Raw genomic sequence first — 19,587 nt, 5'->3', positions numbered from 1 at the left:
GCCATAGCAGTGCTCAGACTGTGGAAAGACTTTTAGTGTGGTGACTAGTCTGAAAACACACCAGGTGATCCATAATGGAGAAACATCAAATCAGTGTTCTCTTTTTTTTTTTTTTTTTTGATTAAAGGGCAGTTTATTTTTTTTGATTGCATGTGCGTTTATGTAGCCTAGAAATCTAGACGCCCCTAGCGACAGCAAATGTAATTTGGCTGGCGGGGCAGTCTAGCAACGCTCCGTAGAGCTAAGGAGCTGATAAATGGAAAATAAAAGCGGCCCAATAACAGCGTGTATAGAGTCAGTGTGTGGGCTTAACATAATGGTGACTGACATGCGACCAGAAGTTGCGACGGTAACGCACCCTGTTATTTGAAAACGAGAAGATGATTTGTTTAGCGTTATCCTATTGCGTGGAGGGAATTTGAAAGACAACTGTTTATCCCACCCCTCCGATTGAGCCCTGTCTACGGTGAGTGTCCAGACCCTACATCTTGATGTGGGTCTGGCTCGTCAGGCTAGCGTTTATGTGTTCATTTTTCAAATGATTTAGGGGAAAAAGTTCACAAAAGAAAACTCATCCTTTCTGGCATGCAAAAGAATCAATCTGGCTTGTGTGTGAGTGTGTGTAGTTATTCAAGTCCTCTGCCATCCTGGTGATTATGCTTTTGGCCGAGGCACTAGCACTGCTTTAAGCACTCCTTCAAATGGCATAGCCTGGAGGTCTGGGAGACACTCAAAGGTATGAGCAATCCCTCACAGTCTCCTGGACATGCATTCTGTCCAAATGGCATAGCCTGGAGGTCTGGGACACACTCAAAGGTATGAGCAATCCATCACAGTCTCCTGGACATGCATTCTGTCCAAGTGTATGTGCGGCCATTTCATATGGATGTGTCGCTTCGCTTTGCTTCAACGGTTAGCATCCAGTTTCCTTTGCTGTTTTAAAACCCAGGGTACATACCTTATTGTGTGTGTGTGTGTGTGTGTGTGTGTTCTCAGTGTGGGAAGTATTTTACTCAGGCTTCTCATCTCAAGAGACACAAGGTGATACTGGGGAAAAGCCAGATCAGTGTTCCATCTGACAGCAGAGTTTCAGGCGAAGCACACATCTTATCACTCATCAGAGGATTCATTCCAGAACAACTTGATAATTTAATAAAAAAAGAAAAGAAAGATAAAGGCACTGGTGTTCTGAGTGTGGAAACACATGAACTCAAAGGTGCAAACGCAGGACACAACAGAGGACTCATAGTGAGGAAAGACCTGAAAAAGCCAAAACTCTTACACCTCAGAATATCATTAGAGAAAGGCTGTATTGGTGTTGAAATGAAATGAAATGATGACTTTAGAAGATTATTTTATCACAAGTTGCTCACGTTTAAGTAGTCATACTACAGGGAGGCTTTTAATAGATTTAAGCAATAAGCCCCGAGAGGCCGTGGGTTATACTGTATAATCGAACAGCTAAGGGGTGTTGTTAGGCACGAAGTAAACGTTTTAGAAAAGCAACAAGCCACTCGAGTCCGTGGTTATACTGTATAATCGAACAGCTAAGGGGTGTTGTTAGGCACGAAGTGGAGTGCCTAAAACCCCCTTAGCTGTTAGATTATACAGTATAACCACGGACTCGAGTGGCTTATTGCTTTTCTAAAACGTTTACTTCGTCGATCTAGCAAGATTTCATTCAACAAAGACACAGCAACGACAATGTAACAATGTATTTATAGATAATCTTTCTTCCGCCAATAAATATATTCCCTCCATATGAATGGTTGCCATGCAACAACAAGACGCAGCCACTCTAACTTTTGTGCTAGTTTTGTGGTAGCGCATTACTATAGAACGAAATGCGGTCAAGGTGTGAGTTTATCGTGATATTTACAATTTACATTCTGGGCAATAGCCACATCAGGAGAGTTAGATGATAGATAGATAGATAGATAGATAGATAGATACTTTATTGATCCCCAAGGGGAAATTCAAGGTCCCAGCAGCTTAAAGGGATAGTTCGGGTTTTAAGACACGAAGTTATATGGGTTCCCTGTCAGCAACGTTGTGCATCAGCACCGACTTACCCCCCGACAGCGTCCTGTGAGCCGAGATCCAGCCGGTTTTTGATCGTTTTTGATGCTGAAGAAAGTAGTCCGGCAAGTTTCTGGGGTCACGAAAGTAAAGTGTTTTTCTTCTCAAAACCATATGCGTTCAACAGAGTGATATATTTGCACCACAAAAACGTTGTCCAGCTGTCATTAGCGCGCAGTGATAGGAATCGCGAAAAATAAGTAAGTGATAACGAGGTTTGAATTTTTCCTGGACAACGTTTTTGTGGTGCAAATATATCACTCTTTTGAACGCATATGGTTTTGAGAAGAAAAACACTTTACTTTCGTGACCCCAGAAACTTGCCGGACTACTTTCTTCAGCATCAAAAACCGGCTGGATCTCGGCTCACAGGACGCTGTTGCGGGGTAAGTCAGTGCTGATACACAACGTTGCTGACAGGGAACCCATATAACTTTGTGTCTTAAAACCCGAACTATCCCTTTAAGACACAACACACAGCATACAATACAATGTAAACAGGAAAATACAAAGCAAATCAACCAATCAACATGAGTTGCAAGGCTTGCTTGGAACTCACAGGCAGTGCAAGCACACATTCAGAGAAAAGACAAACTGTGTTTTGTGAAAACATCTTTCAATTTGCTCATGTGTGTAATGTAATGCTGAATGTGAATGTCTAGGTGTTTAGTCTGTTCCTTTTCTCCAATGAGATTAGTGCTGAAATTCAGAAATGTTTTTTTTTTAACACCAATAAAGGTTTTTAATTAAATGAGTTGCTTTTATTTCTGCTAATAGTTTTCTTACTATGTAGACATTAAAGGTTGTCTAAGAATTGTTATACTTACTAAACAGAGAGCTAGCTCACTGACAGATTATGCAATCTGAAGCTTCATACAACATCATTAATCAAATAATAAATGCAAGGGACAGTGTCTATAACCCATAGGCACATTTCAACGCAGTAATGCAAATGTAAAGAAGTTACTGTAATGTCACAGGTTACATTTTGTACAGTAACGAGTAATGTGTCATTCATTACTTTTTGAGTAGCAACCCCAACACTGGTAGACATACATGCAAACATGAATAAATAGCATAAAGAAGACATACATAAACAAACACTTCCCTTGCCTTTTCCTACCTCATAACATTTCAGTTTGCATCCACCACCCCAACCAATCATCTCCTCCTCCATCACCTCTCACGTCACACCAACCCGTCATCTTGTACCCCATCAGGTTTCAGTTCACACATACACCCCACCCCAAACAAGCATATTATCATACCACCCTCCTTTGATAGGTTCCTCTTTCCAGTAGCGTCTTAGTTAGCTTGCTCCTCAGTATGCGTCCCTACCTACATTTGGACAGCACTAACTAGTTGGCGTCACCTGACTCGGGGAGGGGGGTGTGTTGACGATTTGCATGACGTGTGGAGCTTGACATGCGCTGCGCAATGGATTATGGGATACCTGAGGGCAAAAAAGATGCATCGATGCACGCTTGGAAATCACGCCAAACTAAGTACCCAACTAGTGAGAACGCTTGACTTTCGGACAGTCTATTCTGACATAACTTCCCGAAAATGCACACTGCCCAACGTGCGTACTGATGTTTCAGACACAGCCATTATCATGCCACCCTGCTTTGTTAGGTTCCTCTACATTGAACTGTGGCCACCTGAGGACCATCAGATGTGTGAACAGTGCTCAGTGTGAACAGTGCTCAGTGTGAACAGTGCTCAGTGTGAACAGTGCTCAACACAAGAGGATCGATGTCTTTGGTATCAGTGGAAAGCTCTGTCTCTCCGCTTTCATTTGATATGTGTGTCATGTCTGTACGATGCGGGGTCCGCGAGGAATTCAAGCGAAAGTCTAGGTGTTTAGTCTGTTCCTTTTCTCCAATGAGAGTAGTGCTGAAATTAAGAAATGTTTTTTTTTTTTTTTAACACCAATAAAGGTTTTTAATTAAATGAGTTGCTTTTATTTCTGCTAATATTTTAATATTTTTCTTACTATGTAGACATTGCTCATACATCTAGTTGTCTCCCTATAAGCATTCTGAATTGCAGCTGTTTTATTAGGTTTGATTCCAGACAGAGTCAATTTAAACTGTCATAAACCATGCATTAGTCAGAGAAAAGCAATAATAACATCAGGTAAGATGATAGATACATTTATTTTCAGCTGCTTGGAAACACATATTTTGCCTCATTTTGCATTTCCTGAAAAATTCACTCTTTAGTATGTAATTGTTTTATTAATGCACTGCTCAAAAAAATAAAGGGAACACTGGTTCATAGGAGCATCAAGTCAGTCACACTTGTGGGATATTGATCTGGGGCCGTTTTCCCAATAACGTTCACTCTTAGCGAGCTACGAAGACTCCAAAGGTATAACTTACCAAAGTTGTTTACCTTTATAGTCGTGGTTCCCGAACTATCACTTAAGAGTCTTCTTACGAAAAGCTCCTTACGTCTGACGTACAAGGCACTGTCCACCATGAAGGTGCTGAATTAGGTGACATCGATTGCTCGGAAATCGTTTTTTCATTACACGCGGGGGCATGACAGTCTTATGAAAGCGTTCTTTGCACCAAAAAACATTGCTTATAATAGCCTATGGCCCCCATAACATTCACGCAACTTCAACGTGGATGAACTTATTAGCACACAATGATAAAAAGTAGGCTAGAAATTAAATGATCTACGTCCGCCAAGGAGGTTATGTTTTCATCGGGGTTTGTTTTTTGGTGTGTAAGTTTGTTTCCCGCATGGATAAAAAGATTCGAACGCTTCAGGTTTGATAGAAAGCAGAGGTCTGCGCTCTCTGAATGCTTTTCTAGTTTGTTTGTTTGTTGGTCTGTTTGTTTACAAGATAGGCTAACTCTAAAAGTTAAGGATGGATTTCGAAACTAATTAGCTGGTTTGAATTGCATTGAGCTCAATGAGTCATATAAGCAGGGTGTATTACGCTGCAACTATTGCTAACAACTAGTGTTGCTTTCGTCAACGAAAATTATGACTAAATATCGTCGTCAACGAACTTTTTTCACGTGACTATAACGAGACGAGACGCAACGCAAATGCTGGCCATGTGACGATGACTATAATTAAATTTATAAGGCAATATCGTTGACGAATAAAAACGAGACTAAATGTGGTTTACAAAATAAAAACATGCTAACATCTCTCTTCATTTTCGAAGACCAGAAGGACAGGAATGTTATAACATTATTTTGTGTCGTTTAGTCGTGTTATTATTTTGCAGTATTTCTGTTTCCTGCGTCTCACTTCAGGGGCGCATCAGGTTGCATGGTCTGATTATCATATCAGAGGACCAGCGTTTCTCGCGTGGGCCTGTTGGTCATATCCGGTGCTTCTGTCACTCATCTGATCATATTTGATCATGTAGCAAAGGAGCGGTAGATGTATAGCCTATCGTTATCGCTAATAGAAGCTAAGAAATATAGGCTACGTTCAGTCCGTTAGATTGGCAACTCTCTCAGTTCAACTTTGCACTAGGCTACTTATCTCACCTCCGCATGTAGATCTAATTCAGATGAAAATGTTAACAGGCAACTGCAGATTTGATTAGTGTGTAGCCTAAGCTTCTGTCCAGCTGATGCTGGCGCTGTCATATAGCCTACAATAATAACATTATTCCACCGATCAGCAACGAAGTTCTAATCATAGACACATTTTTAATGGAACCTTGGCTTAGTAGGCTATCTAATGTTGTGTGCGAAAACTATTGAAAACAATTCCTTACCAACCACACAAGTGCGCGTGTGTCGTTTATTTAAACGGTAGAAGAACTGACTCAAAGACGGTGCTGTTCATCAACAAAATCAGCATGGAGTTAAAACGTAATTTAAAGTCCCACGCATTTAAAGGGGCAGCGACCACTCAAGGCATAGGCCTGTAGCCTACCAAAACTGAGTGATGAACGTGAAATGCGTTTTATAGGCTACAAAACACTGCATTAAGATGACAACTGTGTGTAACCACGCTTAGGCTACCTAGTTAATGGTGAAATAGCATCCACATTTACAGCATTCAATAACCTAAGGACAACTTGATCTTAAGTTAAATTGTTCTCTGAAAAGGAACAGCAGGTCTACAGAATATTCCAAATAGTCCTTTCATGGTGACAGGGGGAGTATGTGTAACATACCTGATTCCACTGTCAATGTTCAGTGACTATGTAACCTGTAATATTTGTAATTTTTTAATCCATGAAAATTAACCAAAATGTATCATTTCCTATTAAAGGGATAGTTCAGAATTTTGGACATAGGACCTCATTTCCAGGTTAGCCAGTGTGATATTTATCAGTGGAGACCATTATCTGCACATTTCATCCAGTCCTATAGTTTCAGAGTTCGCTGGTGCTATAGTGCCTGCCACTAAAAACAGTCTTACCCAGTATATGGAGGAACAACCCCTTAAAATAGAATTGCATTAATAAAAAGATGCTAAAATCCAATTTTCATTGACTAAAACAAGACTAAAAGTCATTAGTTTTCGTCAACTAAAACTAGACGAAAATAAGACTAAAATGCTCATACTTTTAGTCGACTAAAACTTGACTAGACTAAAAGAGTATGAACGTGACTAAAACTGATAAAAACTAAAATGACAGCTTGACACAAAGACTAGACTAAAACTAAAACCAAAACAGGCCGCCAAAAACAACACTACTAACAACTCAATTGAAAGGGAGATTTGGGTCTGTGAAAGGACGCAGGACTGGTGAGAGTGAGTTGCCGCCGCTAAATCCATGACCAACAGGCGCAACAGGCACCTGATTAATGACGTGAGGGACGCATTGCACTGGAATATCCGATTCGTCTGAGAAGACACAAAAGGGCTTAGGGCGCTCAGGAGTCTATAAATTAGTAAGCCTACTCAGGTGCTCTTCTGCTACGGGTGAGGTGAGCAGAGGCACTCCGAGATTTTTAGAAATATAAAAAGCCTTTAATGGTTCATGGCAAGCACTGGGTATTTAAAAGCACACGGGCCTACGCGTTACGGCCATATTGGCCTTCATCAGGGCATGTCTGATTTGTCTGTTTAGACTGTAGACACATGAACAAATATCCGATCCATATCTGATTTAAAACCACATAGGAAAGGGGCCTGTCTCTGATCTGAGGAGATCGGAATTCATGTGTTTTTTTTACTGTTTACACTGTCGTGGCAGAGATCGGATACGTGCCACACGTCCGCAAAAAATCGGATTTGGGTCACTTCAAACTGGCAATCTAAACGGAGCCTTAGAGACCACTATAATATGGAGCTGTTTTGTATCTGATGTTATGCTAAGAGATAAACTGCTTTATTCCCGCCATGAATGTGTTAGGTATTGAACATGCACACAGTATCAGTGGTTTCATTTCCAATTCCAATAAATGACATAATCATAATCTGGCCCGCCATATTCAAAGTTGTCCATTAATATTGATGTTGCAATACTAAGTACATCTGCTGCCTCTATAACACAATGAGGTTTGAATTACGTGATATAAACTTCATTTAATCAATTTCACTGAAACTACTCGGTCAAATTGGGTTATCAAGCATGATTCATTTCCATAAACATTTATTCCAGCCATGAATGTGTTAGTGTGTGTGAGTGTTTTTATCCAGTATTCATACCTTTATGTTTAAATATATTATTCTAGTTGTATACAACTTAATATGATAGAGAATGACCACGGATCAGTCCTGCACAACAATCATGGGATGGTATTAAAAGGATACATTTAAATCAAACTTGTTCATAAAACATTTTAAACCAACCCCAGGTCCACCCATGGCCTGGATAGGTGCAGGTAAATTGCAGGAGCATATTTCAATAGCGCTAATAAGCAGGGACGTGCACAGGAATTTTGAGGGGCAGTTGCTCGGACCTGAAAAAAGCTTTAGCTTAACCCTCTAGGCACCACAGGCGACTATAGTCGACAAGATGCGGTACTGAATAAAACGGGCGATTTAGTCAAATAGGGTGTCAAACTTCGTTCAAACTCCCTGCCACTAGTTGGCAGACATGTCAAACTACGTCCCTGACTCAGAATTACGTCATGCTTCTATACAAAATTTTCGAATGGTAATATTGGATCTTCAGCATTGTTTGTAAAACAATTTAGCTTAATCTATATGATGCCATAGCAAACCCTTTATCGAGTTCAGCTTTCTGAAAGTTGATCCATTTGAATAGAATGTCCTTTATGAGTCTGAGGGACGTTCACACACCTGATAGTCTTCAGGTGGCCACAGGTCAAATCAGCTCCAAACTAGAATGATTAAGGTTAATGGGAGGAGTGTTATGTGTTTGAGCACCATTCACACACCTGATGCTATTCAGGTGAACACAGGTCAACCGTTAGAACCTCCACGGATGAGGGTGGAGGTGTGAACTGATGGGGAATGAGAGGGAGGGTGGAGGTGGGATGGTGCCCTGACAGAAGTTTCTATTTTCTCTCAAAGATGTTCATGATTTATATGTTTGGGTGTGAGAGTGTTTTTATGCAGCATTTTGAGCTGAAGCTGTTGGAAATTTAACTTTTTTTGATATTAAAGTTTCTATTTTCTCTCAAAGATGTTCATGATTTATGTGTTTGTGTGGGTGTGTGTGTGTGTGGGGGGGGGGGGGGGTATATTGCTCCAATACATCTGTCAAGGATTTAGACATATCTCATAAACTGTGTATACTGTATGATAATGAAACCATTACATACCAACCAATCCATGCCATGAAACCATAGTGAAACCAACGTGAATGGGACTGTGTGCATTATCAACTGGGGGAAAAGTTCCCCTCCACCTCATATTATGAGCACGCATGAAGTAAATACAACTCACATCATTTGAGAATATTTATTTTTGTTCGTGAAACCAGCTTTTATTTCCGGTAGTTATCTCACACACAGGAATAAAGTTGTAAACAAATAGGAACTCACCATCAGACATTCTACTATTAGTATGCAGGTCAAGACAGAACAGAAACATGAAAGTAAACTGTAAACTGCTTTGGCTTTTCCACACTCCTTGTGTGTTTGTCTCTGGTATGCACTGTATGGTTTTTTTTGTTGTTTCTTTTAAAACTCTCACTTTCCTCCGACGCTCCTATGAATGCATATGCATGAGACAGAAAAGCACAATTTCACATTCTCAGCTCCCAATACAGGCAGTTGGTGCTTTTACATCAGTGCGGCCTGTTTATACATAATTTGCCATTTTTTTGGGCACACATTGCGAAACTAGTACACCTGTGAGCGCAATAACATCTGTACATCTGGCCCTGAGAACGCTGGTGTTATTTTTTTACCTCCTATGGATGATTTGATGACGCTTGAGAGAAGACTCTTGTCTGAAGCACTTTCCACATTTAGTGCATAGATATGGTGTTTCTCCGGTATGGATCCTCTGGTGTTTCTTGAGATAGCCCTTCTGAGTAAAAGTCTTTCCACACTCTGAACACATGTAACGCTCCTCAGTATGGACATTCTGGTGTGTCTTGAGGTTGCCCAAGTGAGCAAAAGTCTTTCCACACTCTGAGCACTGATATGGCTTTTCTCCAGAATGTGTTCTCATATGGACAGTGAGCTCTGTTTTCCTCCCGAAACTCTTACCACATGAAGTGCATTGATATGGCTTTTCCCCAGTGTGGATCTTCTGGTGTCTCTTGAGATGACCCGCCTGAGTAAAACTCTTTCCACACTCTGAACACTGAAACTGCTTTTCCCCAGTATGGATCCTCTGGTGTGGTGTGAGATGCCCTGCCTGACTGAAAGTCTTCCCGCACTCTGAGCACTGATATGGCTTTACTCCAGAATGTGTTCTCTCGTGGATAGAGAGCTCTGCACATGTTCTAAAGCTCTTCCCACATGTAGTACACTGATATGGCTTTTCCCCAGCATGGAGTTTCTGGTGCGACTTGAGATCGCACGCCTCAGTAAAGGTCCTTCCAGAGTCTGAACACTGACATGACTTATCTCCAGGATTTGTTCTATTGTTGATAGTGAGGGTTTTCCCACTCTTCCAACACATAGTACCATGGCATGGCTTTTCCTCAGTATGGATCTTCTCATGTCTCCTGAGAAGAGACATTTCACCAAAGGCCTTTCCACAATGAGAGCACTGGTATGGCTTTTGACCAGTATTTTGACCAGGTGCTGTCTGATGTAAGTTGACACATGAACCATTCCTGAAACTTATCCCACATATGATCGTTTGAACAGCTCCTGTAATTTAAGAAAAATATTTCCCCACTTAGTCATTTAGGCTAAACATGTACATGCACAGAAATACAAAGGACAAGTTCAATACACTGCAATGAATCAGTGATTTAAGTATTCCAGTGAAATCTAGTATTTCAAACGATACTTACTTGAAGAGGAGTTATCATAGTCATATTCTACAAAATGATCATTGGGTCCCTCTTTCATTTCCGCTGGTGAGAATGTTTCCTTTTTGCACGTCAGAGTTAATGTTTGTGTATCTGTATTCCAGTCTTGCTCCAGTCCACTCTTATCCTCCAGTTTCTTATCTGACAAAATATATTCTCTGAGGAAATCATCAAAGTCTTCTTCTTTTATCTCCTTCCTCACTGACATAAGTGGACCAGTCTTATCCTCCAGTTTCTTATCTGTCAAAATATGTTCTCTGAGGAAATCATCAAAGTCATCATCTTTCACCTCTTTCTTCACTGACATAAGTGAACCTATCACCTCTTGCATTTCAGATTTCAAACTGTGGTTTCAAACGGTGTGCTGTATGAAATAAATCCTGCCAAACTTTCCTTCAGTTACTACAACAAAAAAATAGTATGCCGGTTGGTATCTTGTATCTACACTCTGTACTTCAACAGTATCCCTGTGACTACCTCTTAACTTTAAGGCTCCTTATATATCCAACCCTCTGGTGTCCTAGATCCAAGCTTAACCAATCAGCTGCATGAATGGCACATTTTAAATGCAAATGATCATAACAAAGGATTATGGGTAAGGATTATCATGTGAATGCCCTGATGGTCCTCAGGTGGGCGTGGTCATTGATCAGCCATCACAAAGGCCACACAAGGGGGAGGGGCATATGGGAGTTCACTGGAGTTGTGTGAATTTAGCATATGACAGTCAAACAATGATAATAATAAACTTTCTTGTCCACAGCAGAAATGTGTTTTATAACTTATTTAATAGCTGGATGTACAGAGTCAGACACAATTTGGGCTTTTTATTATGTTTGTTTTTGTATAGGTCTCCCAGTGGTCTATTATTGCAGTCTGTTATTACAGTCTGAAGGTCTGTTTTTGCTCTAAGCTCTCAGTTTCTCTCAATTTATGATTTTTTTCAAACTTTTGCTCTAACTATTAACTCAAATTCATAGCATTTGGCTCATTTTCTGTGAAGAACATGAAAATAACTTATTTTAAATGATTGCTCAAAGGGGATAGTGGTGGGTCTCACTGTTGAGCAGTGTTATAGTGAGCAGTTTTAAGGTGACCTTGAGACTTGGGAGATTTGATGTGAATGTATAAAAAACACTTTGCCTCACTAGTCATACCACTCAGCCACGTTATTCCTCAAAGGCATATATCTTGTCTTTTCTTATCACATTATTATATTTTTTACTGCAAGGTTCATTTGAGTTGTTCACTGTTAATGATCCTGAGGTGGCCATAGTTCAACCTGCAAAACTACACAAAGGAGGGAGGGTGGGGGTGGGGTGGATGGTGTAAACTGAAGTTCATGGGGTGGGTGGAGGTGTGGAATGAGGCAATGGGGTCTCTGTCTAGCAAGGACATCCTTATTTATCCTCCAAATTCAAGTGTTTAATCTCAACACACATCTGTACACCATTGTACTACATGTTGGAAACATGGGTCTCACTATGCCAAACTATGGCAAACTTCTGACAATATTTGTGTAATATAATGTTATTACTAATGAACTCATTTGTTTCCCACAAGTCACCAAGTTTCTTGCAAATCTGGCAATAATTGTATTGAATGATATTGTTACTAACTAACAACAAATTGCCCAAAAATTTCCTGCAAATCTGTTACTCATAATATGATAATACTAGTTGTATTCATTATTATTAACCACTATTACTATTATTACTAGTGAACTCATTTGTTTCCCAAAAATCCCCCACTCGTTTACCTCAAGTCTCCTATAAATAATTGATTTGGAAAGGGAAATCATCCCTTGTGAATTCATTGTGTATGTGAGGTACACACCTGTGTATGTCAGGTCTCACAGTTGATGCTGTGTGGCAGAGTGAAAACCAAGCCACAAGGTAGAGAGGAAGAATTCTCCGTCGCCCCGTGAGACAGGGTTGTGTGAAGACACTGAGCTGGGAAAGGACACAAGAAACACGGTCACCTCAGTCGTTCTCCAAGGGAAAGGAACAACCAGCATTCTTCCAACAGTAGCCAAGTAATCTGGGATAGAGGGCTTTGGTCAGGCAAGTAACCAAAGGTCCAATGGTCACTTAGCCTTTTTTTTCCACAGAGAGAGAACCAACTCTGTTCCCGTTCACAAACCAGCATTTGAACCGGTTGGAGCATTTCGATCAATCAAACTAAAATAGGTCAGAATGTGGCACTTTGGTTCAGAGCTTGAACCAGAAAAAAGTTGTTTTATTCCTGTAAAATGTGGTGTGTCACTTCACCATTCAGAAGGCAGAAGGCCTTTCCCTCCTTATCATCTGCTCCATGAGTGGACTAAACTAGTCAACTAGCACTAGTCTGCAGACGTACTTCCACCTGCATTCTCCTACCCCCATCACCAACCAGTTCACACCTCCACCCCCACCTGCATTCTCCTACCCACATCACTAATTACTTCACACCTCCACCCCACCTGCATTCTCCTACCCCCATCACCAACCACTTCACACCTCCACCCCACCTGCAGTCTCCTACCCCCATCACTAATCAGTTCACACCTCCACCCCCACCTGCATTCTCCTACCCCCATCACTAATCACTTCACACCTCCACCCACTCCCATCTATCCTCCTTTGTGGTCTTTTGGCAGGTTAATCAGTAGACATGCTCACTTGAGTGACATCATAATTGTCCATCCAATAATCATTTGTCATCATCATTTGCAATGCAAATACTGTATTCTTACAGCTGATTGGGTAAGATTGACTCCAGGAGGTCAGCAGATCAGATAAAGGTCTTTTAGCAGAGAGTGGTTGTCACAGAGGTGCTGTGGATGTACAGTGTGTAGGTGTATGTTATCATAAGGACAACTCTACTGTTATTTGGTCATTTTGTTGTCTCGAAACTGAAGGAGGGTTTGAGAGGATTTTTTTGGCACAGCATGAGTAAAGTCTGAAATGGCAGACCCACTTATCCCTGTGAAGAAGGAGATTAAAGAAGAAGACTTTGATGATTTCCTCTGTGAGTATATTTTGGCCAGGAGAGTGGAAGATACGACTGAGCTGGAAAAAGACTGTAGGACTAAGACAGAAACATCCTCTACCTGCAAAGGAGAAGACTTCACATCAGTGGAAATTACAGAGGAAAACTATTCTGATTCTGGAGAATATGGCCATGATGATTCCTCAGCTACAAGTAAGTTGTAGAACAAAACATATGTTTGTATCAATATAAGGTTAATAACAATTGAGTTTCACAAGAAGTTCAATTTACCATGATGACTCCTTAGCTACAAGTAAGATGCTTACACGTTTGTGTCAGGAAATATTGACGAAGGGGTGTGATGAGCGTATATTCGTTATAGTAGCTTGTATTGCATGGAAATAATTAAATCAAAGGATGCTCTGTACCATCTTTAACACTATTATTTGCTCTTGACATTATGTGACTGTGCCTGTGTTGCCACTCACATATCATTTTTCTCCAAACACTTTTACCAACAATAGTCAACAAGAGTCAACAATAAGTGACAAAACAAACATGTTCATTGCTGTATGTGCAAAAATTGAGACCATGTTGTAATTATGTTTTCATATTACAGGAGTTGTTCAAAGGATCACATGTGGGAAGATTTTAAGTGTTGTCTCCGATTTCAACCCACATCAGACAACACCTACTGGACGAAAGCCACATCAGTGTTCTCATTGTGGAGAGGCATTTGGTAAAACATCTCTTCTGAGGAGACACGAGAGCATCCATACTGGAGAAAAGCCATATCAGTGTTCAGATTGTGGAAATACTTTTACTCAGGTGAGTGGTCTTAAAATACACCAGATGATTCATACTGGGGAAAAGCCACATTACTGCACTACATGTGGGAAAAGCTTCAGAACGACAGGACAGCTCACAAGACACAAGAGAACACATTCTGGAGAAAAGCCATATCAGTGTTCAGATTGTGGAAAGACTTTTACTCAGATAAATACTCTCAAGACACACCAGATGATCCATACTGGGGAAAAGCCATATCAGTGCACTGTATGTGGGAAGAGATTCAAAACCAGTAGAGAGCTCACTATGCATAATAGAACACATACTGGAGAAAAGCCATATCAGTGCTCAGACTGTGGAAAGACTTTTACCAACGTGAGTTATCTCAAAACACATCGGATGATCCACACTGGAGAAAAGCCATATCAGTGCACTACATGTGGGAAGAGATTCAAAACCAGTAGAGAGCTCACTATCCATGGGATAATTCATACGGGAGAAAAGCCATATCAGTGCTCAGGTTGTGGAAATACTTTTACTAATGTGAGTAATCTCAAGGTACATCAGAGGATCCATACTGGAGAAAAGCCATATCAGTGCACTACATGTGGGATGAGATTCAGAACAAAAGGAGACCTCACTCTCCACAAGATAACACATACTGGAGTAAAACCATATCAGTGTTCAGATTGTGGAAAGGCTTTTACTCAGAGAAATACTCTCAAGACACACCAGATGATCCATACTGGAGTAAAGCCATATCAGTGTTCAGATTGTGGGAAGACTTTTACTCAGAGAAATACTCTCAAGATACACCAGATGATCCATACCGGAGAAAAGCCATATCACTGCACTACATGTGGGAATAGTTTCAAAACCAGTAGAGAGCTCACTATCCATAATAGATCACATACTGGAGAAAAGCCACATCAATGCTCAGACTGTGGAAAGACTTTTTCTCGGTCTTCTCATCTCAAGGAACACCAGATGATCCATACTGGGGAAAAGCCATATCAGTGTTCTCAGTGTGGGAAGACTTTTTCTCGGGCTTCTCATCTCAAGAGACACCAGGTGATCCATTATGGGGAAAAGCCATATCACTGTGCCACGTGAGGGATGAGTTTCAGGCAAAGCTCACATCTTATCACTCATCAGATTCATTCCAGAACAAAACAATAATGAAAAAAAAATAAGAAAGGCACTGGTGTTCTGAGTGTGGAAACACATTAACTCATATGTGTAACCTCAGGACACAGTGGAGTACTCATAGTGGGGAAAGACCTGAAAGGCCTCTAGCCAAAACTCTTACACCTCAGAACATCATTTGGCCTCGAGCCAAAACTCTTATACCTCAACATTTTATTAGGGAAAGGCTGTGTTGATGTTCTCAATGGAAATGGGTTTTTAATATATTGTTTAATCATAAAGTGTTCAAGTTTCAGTAGTCATACGTGGAGGCTTTTATTGAGCATTTATTTCAAGAGTCATCAGAGGATTAATGCAACTTTCTCATGTTTATAATGTCATGTAGAATGTTAATTGCTAGGTGGTATATCTGCACCCTTTATCCAATGAGATAGTGCTGAAATTAGGAAATTATTTTTGGAAAACAATAAAGCTTTGTAAATTAGTTGCTTTAATTTCTGCTAATATTTTTCTTACTATGTAGACATAAAAGGTTGTCTATGAATGGTTATACTTACCAAACAGAGAGCTAGCTCACAGATTATGCAATACATGACATACATAAACAAACACTTCCCTTGCCTTTTCCTACCTTATAACATTCCAGTTTGCACCCACCACCCCAACCAATCATCTTCTACTCCATCACCTCTTAGTTTACATCAACCCGTCATCTTCTACCCCATCACGTTTCAGTTTACACCTACACCCCATCCCAAACAAGCACATTATCATATCACCCTCAATAGACCTCTGAAGTTCGCCTACAAAAAAGCCACCATCTTTGCCCACATAAGGAGAACCGGTATCTTGAGATTTTTTCTATGGGAAAATAACATGGGGATTTTCAATTGTCGCACCTGTTAAACTCATGCCGGGATGATGTCATTGGAAATGCAGACGTTTTTCACTACACCGTTTTGTCCACTGCTGTCTAGTGGATATTGTGATCTTCGGTAGGTGAAGACGGCTCACTTTGATCTTTGCTACCCCAGAGCTAACTTACAATGCAACTTGCCATAGGCAGTTAGCTTCAATTAACTCCCGGATCTCCTTATATGGGCAAAGATGGCAGCTTTGAATCCTTTTTGTCGGCGAACTTCAGAGGTCTATTGTTCCTCTACATTGAACTATGGCCACCTGAGGACCGTCAGATGTGTGAACAGTGCTCATACATCTAGTTTTCTCCCTATATGCATTCTGAATTGCAGCTGTTGCATTAGGTTTGACTCCAGAGTCAATTTACACTCGATATACACTGACATGCATCATCATGGTGAGAGTGGAGGATGGACAATCACAGCGTGCTGCTGCTTCAGCATTTTCTCGATTAAAACCGGAGATTTACAAAACTAATGCCGGTAAAATAATTGTGGAAGACGAAATGTTTAACTTCCTTGTGGTTAAAATGAGAACTTTAAGCCACAACGAGATTGTTGTGCCAGTGACAAGTAGCTTCAGTTCGGAATGGATTGAGGCCGCCAAGAAGGCTCTGTTTGAGGTCTGCCCTGACACATCTCAGCGCTGTATCATCTACAAAGGTCAACAGTATGTTAAGCTATGCATGAGAGCAGTGATCATGTCTATGTCGAGTTGCTAAAATTGATCCCAGTTCAGAGTAACATTATCACTTAGATATACTAAATATCTATCAGATCTGAATTAGTGAACCAGACATCAATTTTAATGCATTCAACGATGACTTGTTATAATTACCAATCTAGCCAAGTTAAATGGAACCAACACAAAAAGTTGAGACTTTTTGCTTTCACTCTGGAATTATACCACCATACAGTAGCCTAGAACAGAAACTTTAATTGCCACACAACAATGTTGGTGGGATACTTTATAGCTCAGTCTCAGTCTTACGTTCTACCATTAAAAATGCAAAACAAAAGCGTATTCTTTGCGCCTAGGCTACCTGCACAGCGGAATAATAATTCTAAAGATGAACAGATGTTCATACGTTTGTCTCTTCAGCCACCTCATGACATTGTCTATTTGCTGAACCGCACACTACAAAACTATTCTTTCGTGTGAGTGAGGATGCATTCATACATCACTCTCAATAAGACCTAAAAAGTTGGACAACATTGCGTTAGCTCACCATGAGCCGCTACGGTAGCCTATCCTTTCCAATTACATTATGGCAAGTTTGTTCAGAAACAGCTGGAGTGAAGACCTAGCTCTCACTAGCGGGCTAGGTACCTTCACTTTAGCAAACAAGGGAGACTGGGCGTTTCAGGTTTGAGTATAAATGTACTCTTTCTAATTCATCAACTTTTTGTCCTCTTAATAAAGCTGACGTCCCTTAGATCAAACTTTGTTTGTCGCTTGGCCATGATGCTGCTGAATGAAATCACCTGCCGTGCGCATAGACAGTAAAAGAAGGCTGCATGCTTCTATATGTCGCTGATTGCTGTGACAATAGGAGGAGCATGCCTCTCGTCCACAGTATTTTAGCCTCGATGTGCGCAAAAGCTAAATGTTGAAAATGAAATAGTGGTGATATTTCCACATTCATTGAAAAATTACAGGGGATGGCCGTTTCAGAGGGGGGATGATTTTGACCATATCAATTCCAAAGGGGGATGCCATCCCCCCTCATCCCCCCTCAACTCGACTATACCATCACGGTGAAAATTACCCTTGTGCGTGTATTCACATCAAATTGGCCTACCATAACTTCCCAACTATGCACAGTATCCCATTAGCTGCATCACATGCAATAAGGATATTTACAATTTTCTATATGAAGTTAGTCATCACGTTAATACGCAGACAAAATTAACTTAAGGGGGGTTGATTGGTGTGCGTACCATAGCATTAATTCCTGCAGGCGCTCCTTAATGAGAGTGCTGAATGAGTGTGGGGATGATATCACAAGATTTGTGTCACACTTTCTGGACGATTTGCCACCCGTCTCATTCAACCATATAGATGTTTCAACACTGCTGGGCAGTTGCAACGTTTTGGTTTCAGACATAACTTTATAGCAATGATCAAGGCCCTATACCACTCACCTTTAGCTGACAGGTGACATAATCTCCCCCCCTTTTACTTTGCAGCGTGAAACAAGACAGGGGTGTCCACTCTCGCCACTTTTATTTTGTCTTTCTCTGGAACCCCTAGCACAAGCCATTAGGCAATCTACAGCTTCCCCTATGAAAATTGGTCATCATAATCATATTATATCTCTGTATGCAGATGATATAATTTTGTTCTTAGATAACTTTACCACTTCAATTCACCCAGTCATTAAAGGGATAATCCGGAGTGAAATGCACTTTAGATCAATTTTTCGGACTATTGGGAGTACATACGTTGAGTTGACACCAAAATCATGTCATTCGGATGTATTTTGAGAAAGTTCGAGTTCACCGTTTTTAGCCAAAACTCGCTAGCCTGGAAGTGAACCGGGCATGTCCTTTCGCCGCTACAAAACGCTATTTTTATACCTCTTCTACTGTTCCAAACAACACTACACTTACGTGGTATTGAGTAGAGGGTCCCTAAAGCCAAACCGAAGTATCCCCACGTCTTGATGTGGTCGGATAGAGAGTCCAGAATGAATTTAATCGAGTCCGTACCTTTCCGGAAATGTTAATAAAGTGTTGTTAAAGCGTTGCCAGCTGCAGCAGCGACATTTCTGGAAAGGTACTGACTCGATTAAATTCATTCTGGACTCTCTATCCGACCACATAAAGACGTGGGGATACTTCAGGTGGGCGTGGTCATTGATCAGCCATCACAAAGGTCACAAAAGGGGGAGTTATGTGAATTTAGCATATGACAGTCAAACAATGGTAATAATAATCTTTCTTGTCCACAGATGTAGAAATGTGTTCTATAACGTATTTAATAGCTGGATGTACCGAGTCAGACACAATTTGTTGGGCTTTTTATTATGTTTGTTTTTGTATAGGGCTCCCAGTGGTCTCTTATTGCAGTCTGTTATTACAGTCTGAAGGTCTGTTTTTACTCTAAGCTCTCAGTTTCTCTTAAATACTTAGACACCCTTAACCAGGGGTGGGCAAACTTTTTGCCAGGAGGGCCACACTGGGTTCTAAGATTTGACAGGGGGGCCGGGCCAGGAACAGATGGATGGAGTGTTTGTGTGAAATAATATAAATTACATTTAAAAAGCCATTACGTGAGAGAATTTGGCCAAC

General features: G+C 40.7%; 1 protein-coding gene across 1 annotated transcript; it reads left to right on the top strand.

The window, feature by feature from the left end:
• The first annotated feature begins 13,416 nt into the window (after positions 1 to 13,416).
• Positions 13,417 to 15,343, top strand: LOC134076095 (zinc finger protein OZF-like). Its single transcript, XM_062531101.1, has 3 exons — positions 13,417 to 13,654; positions 14,061 to 14,679; positions 14,764 to 15,343. Exons 1-3 carry the CDS (start codon positions 13,417 to 13,419, stop codon positions 15,341 to 15,343), a joined length of 1,437 nt encoding a protein of 478 aa, XP_062387085.1.
• Positions 15,344 to 19,587: the final 4,244 nt, after the last annotated feature.

Source organism: Sardina pilchardus, chromosome 1 (genome assembly GCF_963854185.1).
Source record: "Sardina pilchardus chromosome 1, fSarPil1.1, whole genome shotgun sequence".
Classification (NCBI taxonomy): domain Eukaryota; kingdom Metazoa; phylum Chordata; class Actinopteri; order Clupeiformes; family Clupeidae; genus Sardina; species Sardina pilchardus.
The sequence above is the reverse complement of the archived record's forward strand: the minus strand, read 5'-3'. Positions and strand labels throughout refer to the sequence as shown.